Source organism: Littorina saxatilis, linkage group LG1 (genome assembly GCF_037325665.1).
Source record: "Littorina saxatilis isolate snail1 linkage group LG1, US_GU_Lsax_2.0, whole genome shotgun sequence".
Classification (NCBI taxonomy): Eukaryota; Metazoa; Mollusca; class Gastropoda; order Littorinimorpha; family Littorinidae; genus Littorina; species Littorina saxatilis.
The window spans coordinates 30,906,229-30,920,069 of NC_090245.1; the positions used below are offsets into that span (position 1 = coordinate 30,906,229).

At 42.3% G+C, this 13,841-nt stretch overlaps 2 protein-coding genes across 2 annotated transcripts in view; one reads left to right on the forward strand and one right to left on the reverse strand.

Annotated features, from left to right (window-relative positions):
• Positions 1–13,841, forward strand: part of LOC138966864 (15-hydroxyprostaglandin dehydrogenase [NAD(+)]-like) — a 466,254-nt gene that overhangs the window by 175,846 nt on the left and 276,567 nt on the right. The gene's annotated exons all lie outside the window — the stretch shown is intronic.
• LOC138972134 (protein unc-93 homolog A-like) lies at positions 4,230–6,746 on the reverse strand. Its single transcript, XM_070344927.1, has 2 exons — positions 5,694–6,746; positions 4,230–4,268 (listed from the first exon to the last, which is right to left on the reverse strand). Exons 1-2 carry the CDS (start codon positions 6,744–6,746, stop codon positions 4,230–4,232), a joined length of 1,092 nt encoding a protein of 363 aa, XP_070201028.1.

Sequence of the window (13,841 nt, forward strand, 5' to 3'; positions counted from 1 at the left end):
TTAAACACCCATTTTTCCTATGAGTCCTGGAAATGATTACTGCATGCTTTCTCGTGGATCTCAGACATCAGGGAGACATGCATCAAGTGTCCGTGCATAGAAGCAAGTTCTCGCATCATCAAATCTCATCCTTGGATTTAATTAAGCCCAGCTCATGTGGAATGTAATTGTTGGCCTAAAAACTATGTTCTGCGCCAGACACTCAACTCGATGCAGTTGCAATAAATATTTCGATTATTACTTCTACCTGATGAGTTTGTTCACGTAATACGGGTAATTTAACAGTTCTGGGCCCATATTCAGGAAGATTACGACAGTGGTTTTGTCGGTACGAAAAACAGAAAACTTCCGATAACCCCCTATCGTGGAATTCACGAAGAACCGATATAGCGCCTATCGTAGGCACTGTCCTCCGATAACGTTAGAGGTGCCTATTCCTACCGATAAGCACTGTTGTCGTTACGATAACTTTGATTTCAAGATTGCTGCCATCAGTTTGCAGCGTTACCGGGAAAGAAGAAATATTCTAAGACAAACGATTTTGGGAGACGGGATACATGCACACAATTATATTCCGCATGCACGATATTTTGCAGTTGACTGTTGACGCATGTGATAACTGACATATTATTTTTTGGTCACTTTGCATGGACGTGTTCAAATAAAGGATGCGTTATTGCACACAACGTTATTCTCCCTCTCTGTCTCTCTCTCTCTGTCTCTCTGTCTCTCTCTCTCTCTCTCTCTCTCTCTCTCTCTCTCTCTCTCTCTCTCTCTCTCACACACACACACATACATACGCACACATACAAGGAACTCTGCAAGCAAACCACGAAGGAAATCGTGTTGCTTTATTGTCTGTGTGCAAGTTTATAACTTCAAAATATAATGTTCATTGGAAAATATTAATCCCGATTTGCTGTTTCACTGATTCAAGCCATCAAATTTGAGGGACAATCATTTAAAACAAATATCGAGATCTTCTTCTTCTTCTTCTGCGTTCGTGGGCTGAAACTCCCACGTACACTCGTGTTTTTTGCACGAGTAGAATTTTACGTGTATGACCGTTTTTTACCCCGCCATTTAGGCAGCCATACGCCGTTTTCGGAGGAAGCATGCTGGGTATTTTCGTGTTTCTATAACCCACCGAACTCTGACATGGATTACAGGATCTTTTTCGTGCGCACTTGGTCTTGTGCTTGCGTGTACACACGGGGGTGTTCGGACACCGAGGAGAGTCTGCACACAAAGTTGACTCTGAGAAATAAATCTCTCGCCGAACGTGGGGACGAACTCACGCTGACAGCGGCCAACTGGATACAAATCCAGCGCGCTACCGACTGCGCTACATCCCCGCCCCAATATCGAGATCAAAAACCGGTCTTTTTAACTTCAGAAGAGCTTTGAGAATTTAAACTCTCTGTTATTATTAAGCTGCACTTCGGTGAGAGTATCAATAAACGGTATTCCTTTTTACAGCATCTTGGAAATTATACTCGGATAAATACGCTGTACCGCATGCGGAAGTTTACAAACACTAAAAACAAATTGTTCAAATTTCCAAAAAAACATGTTCGTGACATTATTAATCAAGAAGTGGGGGGTGGGCGTTTAGGCCTAAAAAAAAATAGGTGTGGTTACGGTAACCCGACCTACCCTATTTTTAGGGGCCGACCCTATAACTTTTTATTACATTTGTCAAAAAAAAACCACACAAAAACAAGAAAACGAGTGCAGAAAACGCAATGAAAGCGAAATCGCCCGAGTCGCACACTTATTTCCCTGTCAAGTAGGTTTAATTTGTACACATTATAAAAAAAAAGTTTTAAAAAAAAGTGATTGCCTACCTTCCTACCCTATTTTTTTGGGCTATGTTACCGTAACCACACCTATTTTTTTTTTGTGCCTTACTAGGTAGTATGCCCTATGCACAGCTTTCGGCCCAAAGTAGGGGGTGGGCGTTTACTCGATACTGGGCGTATATAAGGTAGCTTACGGTACTGTTCTGTGGAATACCAACCTTGTCACAATGTCAAAGGTCAAGATAAGATCAGATCAGATCAGATCAGATAAGATCAGATCAGATAAGATCAGATAAGATCAGATAAGATCAGATAAGATCAGAAAAGATCAGATCAGATAAGATAAGATAAGATATGATAAGATAAATCATAATATAAGATAAGACACGATACGATACGATACGATACGATACGATACGATACGATACGATACGATACGATACGGTACGATACGATTCTATAACATAAGATAGCATAAGATAACATAAGATAAGATAAGACATTTTACATTGATTTTTGCTCAGTATGCTCAGTTATGCCAAGTTTGCATCAGTCGGATTCTTACACGGTTAAGATATACAGGAATCGAATCATTAAAACATTCCTCTATGTAGTTACACAGTTTGTTGTCGTGACTGCCAGACTACCTGTCCAGCTGTTTCTGACTTGATTGCATTGACCAAAGGTTCGTTTACAAAAAAACTGACTAGCAACAGGACTGCATGTCTTAGTTATAAAATGTTCACTGAAGGGAGTTTGAAGATGGTTCTTATACTATATGTCGTGGAGGAAAAATGTGAATGTAGCTGGGACTGGTATATAAAATAAGTTACGGGTCGGTCAAGAAAGTGTATATATAGAGAATACTACATGGCTTGCTGTGTCGTACCAGATTTACACGAGTTGTTTTTTTAAATATTGAACTGCGAGCGAAAGCGAGCTGTTCACTATTTGAAAAAGCAACGAGTGTAAATCTGGTACGACACAGCAAGCCATGTAGTATTCTGTTTATCCTACATACTGTATTTACGTGTATTTTACTGAAAATGTCTTGCAGTCGAGGCAACTAATTGAAGACGCTTGTTTTGGAACCTCGATCTCTTCTAAAGCCTCGTGCAATCTAATACGTCAAAGCAAAGAAACGTCACTCTGAAAGTGTGGCGTGACGTGTTAGTTCTAAAGATTCATCGAGGGTAATTAGCGAGCGCAATTTTTGTTTCTATAATGACGTTTGTCTCGGTGACTTTGGCATCATAAGCAGTGGAAAAACAGGTCCCTGCCAGACTTGCTTGACATGACCTCATTTACATGATATACACACGTGTGATTTGAACGATTATTATCTCACGGGTGTCTATCTCACGTATGTAGGATAAACAATTAAACAATCTTTAACTAAAAGAAGCCAAAATCAAGAGTCCGATATATAATTACACCTTGTTCTCTCGACACATTTATTTTATGACAGTTTTATTGTTCCATACTAAATACGTCGATATATATATATATACTGCTTTTGTGATACGTAGGCTTGTTTACCGCTTCTTATGATCAGGGATAATCTAAAACACTGAGGAATACAACTTCCAAAAATATTTGTACATTTCGCTTCAGAGCGTTTTCTTAATCAGCAAATTCAGTCTTTATCTTAGCCAGATTCAGGAAGTTCGTTTAAACTCACAATATATTACACACTTTGTTCAACTTAATGTGAAACAGATTTGCAAAGCTGTCAAACCACAGAGAAATCAAACACATCAAATCCTTTTCTCACGCAAAGAGAATAACAGTAACTATACACACTTCTTTCCAAATCAAATCAGATAGGTGAAGTCAAAACAGTTTTGCAAAGCTGCGAAGAAACGGAAAATTCAAACGCAAATCTCACGCAATGCTTCTTTGACATACATCATAAGGGCAGGGTGACTTTGCCATGCCAGCCAAAATGAGTCACTGTCGAGCAAGACTGATTTGGATCAGACTGTGCGTGAGCTGTTGTTGACTCTTTCTGTTAGGCTTTTTTTGACCTTGTCAGAAAGCAAAGGCTGTTATGGATTTCTAAAAGCACAGGGGAAATCTAAAACAGGCGGTGGAAAGCAATAATGTGATAACGCAGCTAAAACAAACGTCAGAACACTGCGCATATCCAACATCCGCAGATATTATTTCATTTGTTTTTTTAATGCAAATACAAGCATTCATCTAATCTAATAAATCGGTCCCTGAAAAATCAGAGTTGGCCTAATGCTCAGTTCCAACGTCATTTGCTCCTGAAGTAGGAAGGGAAAAGCACACCTTCCCCTGTGGCTATTTTCCAGAAAGTGCTACAAATCAGCGAGAGCGAATACCCCCGCATCTATTTGGGCCTGACAAGAGCGAAGTTGCAAGTCAATTCAATTAGCTGGTTTAATGAAATAGAAGGGACAGCTAGCGCTCTCCCGGTGCGGACAGGTGACAGCAGCCTTGCTGTCACGCGAAGACAATTGGACACGTGCGGCACGGAGAGAAGCCCTTTTCAGCCTCTCTGCACAGAGGGTCATTGGCTTTGCGCAAACAAAAACCGGCAAGACCTGTTTCATTTTTGTTCTTCGAAGTGAAATTATCTTTTGTTCTACTTTTCTTGGGGCAGCATTTATACAGTTGTTAGCAAGTCACCCTCTGAGAGAGTGTGGAGTTCTTTCTGTTCTGGGTCCAACGAGACCTTACACCGGTTATTTGTTGTTCACCGCCTAACCAAAAGTAATTAATTGTTTGCTTGTCACTTCACTGTACAATGACTTAAAAAATAAAAGTTACGAATTTGTTTTCAGGTCACTGACATGGGCTCAGTGAAAAAGGCAAATGTAAGAGACGCAGGAAGAGATACAATACTCCGCTGCGCACTGTATCAACAATCACATTACATTCCCCCTAAACTGTTGTTATTCAAAGTCATGTCACCTTCGAGTCCACGTTTACAGGGGCGGATCACATCATTTTTAGGGGGGTGTGTGGGGGGGGAGGGGGGCGGGTTCCAATTAATTTTGTTTGGGACAATTCGACGACGCGAAGCGATTAGTTGAGGGCATGAAGCGTCCGAACCTCTTAGGGGGATCCAGGAACATGCCCCCCCCCCCCCCCCCCCCCGAACATTTTTGATACAAACAAGGAAAATGGAGCAAACTGGTGCAATCTGAGCCAAGAAACTTCCCCTAAGTAATACACCTTCCAACAAATAAATTTAAGAAGTCAAATTTAGATCAAAACAAGGACAATTGACCGATCTGGCGTAACCTGAGCCAACAAATTACCCAACTACTTTCTGAAATCGCCACTTAAAAAAGAAAGGCCGGTTCCTAGGAGGGGTCCGGGGACATGCCCCCCCCCCCCCCCCCCCCCCGGCAAAATGTTGATAAAAATCAAGGAAAATGGAGCAATCTGGTGCAGTCTGAGCCATAAGTTTTTCTTTATTTTAGATTTTTTGTCTTCTTTTTCTTTTCTCTCTTTTACATTTTTTTAGGCTAGGGGGGAAGGGGGGGGGTAGGGGGGGGAAGGGGGAAGGGGGGGGAGGGGGGGTCCGAAAACCCCGGAACCCCCCCCCCCCCCCTGGTTCCGCCCCTGGTTTACCTCCTCTGCCTCTTTAGTTACATTCTTTACTGTGTTTGATATTTCTTACAAGGGTATTATCCCTATTTTGACCTTGACAGCACATGTAAAAGCAATTCCTGTGTAGATGTAAATGTGTAATCACAGTAAGTATTAGCTTAGCATCTTATGTTGTGGTCCTACGTGTTTCCATTGCACTATGTGCCATCCTTTATGTTTTGAATACATTTTGTCGGAGAAGTAGAAGAAAGAGAAGGACGAGGAGGAAGAAGCAGTAAACAACTTAGAATGATACTTTGCACTAACCTTGGAAATGTCGCTGATAATGATGCCTTGGGCAAACCCGATGTACGTCGCAGCGAACCAGATTAGCAGCCATCTTGGATCAGTCAAGCACGTCTGCACATGTTTCAGCTTCTCCCTCCATCCGGGCGCTTTGCGCTGCAGCGTGACGTCAGGGGACTCGAAGAAGATGAGCACAGCCCCCATAGCGATGACGCTCATACACAGATAGATCAACGTCAGCAGCTGGTAAAAGTTGACCGGAGGTGACCCATCCGCAGATCGCCGTGTCTGTATGGGGATGAACGGGAGAGTGTAGGTCCACTTCTCGTCGCGGTGGCTCTTCCCTTTGGCTCCGTGCTGGTGAGTCAGGTGGGAGGTGGAGCCGTTGTGGTGACCGTTGTGGTGGTGGTGGTAGTGGTGCCCGGGGCCTCCCTCCCACTCTTCTTCGCAGTGAAAGTCCGAGGCTGAGATGAGCCCCGAGCTGAGAAGGTTGCCCAGAATCTGCGCTGAGTGGACCGTGATGATGGTGACGGTCTGGAACAGTCTCAGAGCCTGCTGGGGAGGCATGGCCGCCATGGTTGAGTACCTCAACCCGTAGCCCAGCAACAGACAATCCTGCACGCGCCAGAAGGCTGGTTGACACAGCCCCACCAGAACCGAAGCCGGGAGTAGCGTGAACGCTGAAGGAATGACGTTCGCGACGGAGTAGAGGATGTGGAAAAACAGAGAGGAGAGTAGCAGACATTTCGCTTTGAATCTGTTGAGGATAAACCCTGTCAGGAAGCACCCAATAATGTAAGAGCCGTACATACAACACAGGGATATCTTTCCCAGGTCATTCGCAGAATGGATACTCGTCTGCAGATTCCTGGAAGGAATGACAGCGAACACAGCCAAGAAACTGGCTGAGCACTGGGACACGAAATTTCTCCAAATACTGTGGGTTTTGTTGTGTTCCGGAAGTTCCTCGTCCGAGGTGTACACTTCCTGTTGGTTCCGGAAGCTCTGGTAGCGCAGCAGCTCCTGTCGGAAGTTGACTCTTTTGGGTTTATCTTCTTCTTCCGGAGCAGCCATCTTTAATTTTTCGAAGGATGGTTTTGTCTTTGGATTTTTGACTTTGGAGATATTTTAATGATGCAATACCAACGGGTATTACAGAGTCTTTGATTGCAAATGCGTGTTTTGTTCTCTCACATGTTGACAAGTGCAGACAGCCAGCGCAAGAGCGAGGAACGTTTCTTATCGGAGTCTTTAGGCCTTCGCGTTTTGAGTCAGTCTTGATTCTGCAACACATGTACACAAAAGAAAATAATTATACTTGCTATTTCATATCACATATTTCTTGTCTTGTTACCGACAAACTGACACTGGGAACTAAGGTTGTTGTTTGGTTTGAAAAAAAACCCATGCGAACTGAAATAAATACATCTCTTAATTTGAATATGTTCAGGTAACTTATCTCGTGACCCACACACATGGCAATGAGGGAATTTGTTGTTGTTAGTTTAAGTCGAATGTGTTGTACTGTGTTTTGAAATTGACGTTCCGCAAGCAACCCTTTCTCCCTTTCGCGTCTTTGCTTTGTGAACGCACACCATCAACTTGCACAGGATGACAAGTCTGTATACATATCGTTTTGTGGAACACAATATCAATGACTTGTACACACACACACACACACACACACACACACACACACACACACACACACACGCACACACACACACATACACACACATACACACACACATACACACACAAACACACACAAACACGCACACACACACACAACTGAATAACACACACACACACACACATACACACATACACAACTTGACACACACATACACACATACACACACACTCCCCCCCACACAGACGATGGCAACACTTCTGTGGACATACCATTTTGTGGATAGCGGTTTTAATGAGCCAGACTTGTAAACACACACACACACACACAGACACACACAAACACTCACACACAGAAAATCCTGCCCCCCTACAGACACACACACACACACACACACACACACAGAGGATTGCAACATGTCTGAGGACATAACGTTTGGTGGAAAGCTGTTTTAATGAGCTAGACTCGTCTGGCACTCCCGCCAACATCTGCCATGTCAATTGCCAGCTTCCTTATGGCGTCAACTGTCGATTTGTGCACACGCACAGAACCGCCTAACAACAAAACAGGCGACCAGACAAATAGGTCTACACAAGCGTAGGTATGTTCACAGAAACATATATACGAACAAACGGACAAAGAGAGAGAGAGAGAGAGAGAGAGAGAGAGAGAGAGAGAGAGAGAGAGAGAGAGAGAGAGAGAGAGAGAGAGAATTGGATTGTTTACTCAGAGGGAGACAGAAATAGACGAAGTGAGGGAGAGAGCAAAAAAAGAGAGAGACACGTATGCACTCACGCACTTATGTACACGCGCACGCACATTAAAACACACACACACTCTCTCTCACACACACACACACACACAACATCGATATTTGTTTGTCTTTGCCGTCTTCTTTTCAGAGCAGAAACACATTTCTTTCCTATTGGGTATCACGACGACAAACCAACACATAAACAAACAGACAAGGAAGCAAAGAAAACAATCAACGGCACAGAACATTCTATATTAGGGACACACAGTAGGGTAGCTGATGCAGGAAAAGTGTCTTGCCACTTAATCAATATATCCTGTTACATCCATAAAATCTCTCTCTCTCTCTCTCTCTCTCTCTCTCTCTCTCTCTCTCTCTCTCTCTCTCCCAGATGTAAAAAAGCAGATCACTGCTTACTCTATTACCCTCGTTAAATAAAGAATTGTTCTTGTTCTCTCTCTCTCTCTCTCTCTCTCTCTCTCTCTCTCTCTCTCTCTCTCTCTCTCTCTCTCTCTCTCTCTCTCTCTCTCTCTCTCTCTCTCTGTATATAGTTCTCCATGTTTGTGTGTTTCTGTGCCATTGTTGTTATAGTTTTCGCTGTCGTTGCTGTTGTTGCTGTTGTTGTTGTTGTTGTTTTGATTGGTTTAAATATCATTCATTTACAATATCGTCTGTCATACTACTCGTTGGTGTCGAAGAGCACATGCATAAGGTTATCTAGTTGTGCTCCTTTATTGTTACATACACTCCATGGCTTTGTATTTGAATACACACTGTTTAAATCAAAAGCACAGTTCTTGTCTTGAACAATGCAACTCACCACCTCAGATCTCGCCAGGCATGTATGTGACAGGGGAGGCTACCGCTCCTTTCACAGCAGACTCTGCACCCGAGTTGTTGGCCTTTAAGTCAACACCGGTGTATTGTAGAATTCTGTTTGTGATAGGGTCTGGTGGTTTCCGATTGTCTGTATGTTCATGGAAACCTTCGGGTTTGCATAACAGTTTTTACAGGGCTAAGAAATTAGCCCTAACATTTTCAATCCTGTTTGATTGCACTTCGCTTCCCGAAGTGATCGTAGTGTTTCGGCACACGGTTACATGTACATGGGGTAAGAACATCTCTCGACTTGGAAACACACACACTATTCCACAACCTGGTTATTTTCCATGCAGAGTGTGAAGATTTTGTTAAATTACTTCCTTAACGGACGCTTGTGGCAATCTCTGAAATTAATTCATCATAACATTCTCATTTTGCAAAGGTTCATTGCCGTTTGTGTCTTAGTCGATGGAGGGATGGGCTAATACCACGTACACGCCTTGCCAGCTCTGAGATGGTGAGCCGAACTCTTATCACGGAGGAGGAGAGTGCTTTTGTTTAACTGCTTCCCCGATGGCCCCAAGGTCGGTAGCAACATTTAAGAGTGGAGATTTTTCTGATCTCCCAGGTCAACTTATGTGCAGACCTGCTAGTGACTTAACCCCCTTCGTGTCTATTGCTCGTTTGCGATCAGCTTGAGACCCGGTTTTGCGCTTTTACCTCGTCAGCTACAAACATTTTTTTTTATAAATGAAGAAGAATAAAATATGTTCCCATAAAGTATACCTACTAGGATTTTACGTTTGTAGACTATAGGCACATTGGTATTAATTAGGTCTTCATACTTTCCTGTACCAGATGTTAAAATGTGAGCCCTTGTCCGGGCCCCTGGATCAGTTTTGCATAATGGAGGTCAAACTCGTGCATTTCATGGCGTAACGTTTGTGTCATCCAGGTTGGACTGTGTCGGGGTTTTCCCATATCGAACAATTGTTGTTAAAGGGGTTGTCTTAAAAGCTGGAAGCATTCCTCCGTCATAGATACAGTGTTCTATCTGTTTTGTTCCAGCGTGAGAGTCAGAGAGAGAAAGAGAGAGAGAGAGAGAAAGAGAGAGAGAGAGAGAGAGAGAGAGAGAGAGAGAGAGAGAGAGAGAGAGAGAGAGAGAGTGTGTGTGTGTCAGTGTGTGTGTGTGTGTGTGTGTGTGTGTGTGTGTGTGTGTGTGTGTGTGTGTGTGTGTTTGCTTGTTTGTTATTGTTTTTCTCCTTGTTCGACGGCAATCCATTTCTTTTGTTGTTATCGGTCACTGCTTTAAATTATGTGGTTCTTGAAATTCCCAGTGCGTGGCAAGCTCTTTTTGCAACGTTATTCCAGTGATATACAGGCTCCCCTTTTCAGCTTCTTCTGCACATACACAATAATCTTGTTCACCTCGGACATCTTTACCCGGTCAGGTGTGCAAACCCGCCTTGGAAAGTTTCGGTGTTTGTTTGACATGCATTATGTCTGCACATAGACCAAATAGCCTGGACCGCCAACTCGTCACGTGACCCTTCGAGGTTACGACGCTCGACTTTCAGGGGCGCTTAGCGTCCGGTTTGAAAGGCCAGCGATTCGAAGACAGTGAAAAGAAAGCACGCTCCAGTTATTTGTGATAATGGGAGGTGACAATGAACTGGATTTTCCAAAACTCCAAACCAAACTTAACAAAACTCATCGAAAAACATGTTCCATATGCACTTTAGCTGAGTTTATTTTAGCATTTTCAGAACTTACCTCGGCAACTTCGTCCATGTTTACAATCGACACCGGATATGACATCCCCCTGATTTCTGAAAGGCCATGTAAGCATAGGTTCCTAAATGCGAGAGGCCGCTACCTCGTAATACAGAGAAAGAGCGGAGAGAGAGCTTGTTGGCGGTCCAGGATAAATGGTCTATGGTCTGCACGAGATGCACGGATAAGGTAGTACAGCACAGGTGACCAAAAATGACCTGCAGGTTTGTAGAAGCCTGAAAAAAGGGAAACATTTGATTTATTTTAAGTAGTCTTTATGCAGAAATGATTAACCAGAAGAAAGTAAGGATTATAAGTAAATACAAATTACACTTTGGACCTCCTTATTTTGTTCTTATCCACATTTCAAAATATGTGTAGATTGCGAGATAATTTCGAAAAGAAACAGGTCTCAAGCGTATCGCAAACGGACAATACACGCACGCACAAGACCAAATGCGCACAACAGATCCTGTAATCCATGTCAGAGTTCGGTGGGTTATTAAAACACGACAATACCCTGCATGGCTACTCAACAAAAGCGGAGTGAAGCTGACTATGCTCTCAGAATATAGTTTGGGGAACCCCAATGGGCAAACGAGCTCACACGTAACCAGAACATTCTGGAACGCTGGAGAAGAAGAAGGTAGCAACATGCACAGGCACAAGAGCGCAACCCATAACTTTCCTGAAGTTCACAAACAGACAGACGGACAGACCAACCGACCATGTTTAAACAGAGACAAAAGGCAATCTTTTCGTCAAACTTGTTCTTTCTTTCGTATTACTTCCATTTTGTCTCTATGTGTTTCACTTTTTCTTTTCCCCTATCTGTCTTTCTTGCGTGTATGCTATGTTTCTTTTTCTTCTTCTTTTTTGGCAGCTAAATTACTTTTTGGCCGAGAAAAATGGGCCACCTTAATGAACTGAGCGCCTCCGGCTCTTTTGCGAACATCCCCTGTGTAAATAGCATGGGTTCGTTCGGTTCCTTTGTGTGTGTGTGTGTGTGTGTGTGTGTGTGTGTTCGTGCGTGTGCGCGTGTTTGTGTGTGTATGTGCGTGCGTGCGTGCGTGCATGCGTGCGTGTGTGTGTGTGTGTGCGTGTGTGCGTGTGTGTTCCATACTCCATTTCTATACTTGTCCATACTTTTTTGCCCGTCAGAAGATCTTTTTACATTTAGTCAAGTTTTGACTAAATGTTTTAACCTAGAGGGGGAATCGAGACGAGGGTCGTGGTGTATGTGTGTCTGTGTGTGTGTCTGTGCGTGTGTGTGTGTAGAGCGATTCAGAGTAAACTACTGGACCGATCTTTATGAAATTTTACATGACAGTTCCTGGGTATGATATCCCCAGCCGTTTTTTTCTTTTTTTTGGATAAATGTTTGTGATGACGTCATATCCGGCTTTTTGTAAAAGTTGAGGCAGCACTGTCACACCTTCATTTTTCAATCAAATTGATTGAAATGTTTGGCCAAGCAATCTTCGACGAAGGCCGGACTTCGGTATTGCATTTCAGCATGGAGGCTTAACAATTAATTAATGACTTTGGTCATTAAAAATCTGAAAATTGTAATTAAAATTATTTTTTTATAAAACGATCCAAAATTACTTTTATTTTATTCTTCATCATGTTCTGATTCCAAAAACATATAAATATGTTATAATCGGAATAAAAACAAGCTCTGAAAATTAAAAATATAAAAATTATGATCAAAATTACATTTTCGAAATCGTTTTAAAAACAATTTTATCTTATTCCTTGTCGGTTCCTGATTCCAAAAACATATAGATATGATATGTTTGGATTAAAAACACGCTCAGAAAGTTAAAACGAAGAGAGGTACAGTAAAGCGTGCTATGCAGCACAGCGCAACCGCTACCGCGCTAAACAGGCTCGTCACTTTCACTGCCTTTTGCAATAGCGGCGGACTACGGTCATTGTGAAAAAATGCAGTGCGTTCAGTTTCATCCTGTGAGTTCCACAGCTTGACTAAATGTAGTAATTTCGCCTTACGCGACTTGTTTATTCTGGCTTACTTTGTGATTACGTCGCTTTTTCTAACAAGGTCTTGGATTTCTTTTGGTTCCCTTTTTTTCCCCAAATTATTCCATACGTGTTTATATTATGTACGCAAAAAATAATGGCAAGAAAACTTTCAAACCTCTCTCCGACACAGTTACCAGTCAACTTGGAGACAAATTCCCCACTGTGTTTTATAAAATAATCATATTATGAAAGCACATACATTTTTATCTTAGTTGTTATGTATTTATTGTTAGTAAACATCGGCATTATTCATGTTTTACTTTAAACGCAATCATTGTTATTTATAGATCACAGGCACCTGATGTAAGTAGGTCACACACGTGTAAATGTTGTGCCCAGTCCTTGTTTTTGTTTCTGTTATTATTTTAGTTAGCAGGTCTAGTTGAGCACGTATTAAGTATTATGTACCCACTACTAGTTATTGTGCATTTTAGTTAATGGACTGATGATGTCATTTGTATGGAGTCGACGCACGTGCGAGGATATGTATGTGTGGGAGGGGGGGGGGCGCGGGAGATGGAAGCTTGCTGTATGTTATGTAATGTATATATTGTGTGTGATAAGTGGAAATGTGATACTATTTATTTGCATGTATGATACAGGTACAAATGTGATAATTGTAGGCTTATACTAGTGATTACTGTGTGTGATACATGAAATGTGATATGAATGCTGTTTTTATATGTTATACTCTTACTTTCTCCCAAGCGCAAGACAAATTCTTCTATGAAAATTGAAGCCAATCAAATTTGAGTTGAGTTGAGTTGAGTTGAGAAAAACAACAAGATTTATCTTGCCGCCGGCGACTGAGGTTTTCTCTAGATTTGTTGCGTGTGTTTGTTTGGTAGTTGGGAGACTGGCGAGGTGGGGTGAGAGGTAGGAGGGGTGGGGGGTATGGCTCGTGATAGTGCAGAGGGTGAATGAATTTTTGGAGTTGACAGTAGCACAATGCAATTATTGGTGGCAACTTGTTAATTCCTTCTTGAAGAAAAAAGGTGTTGCATGTAACGAAATTCCACCGCTAGAAGATAATGGAAAAATTATTGATAACATTTGTGAAAAAACGATTTTGTTTAATAATTATTTTGAAAGCCAGTCTAAAGTTGAAAATCCAGACGATCCCCTGCCCGAGGCAAATTGG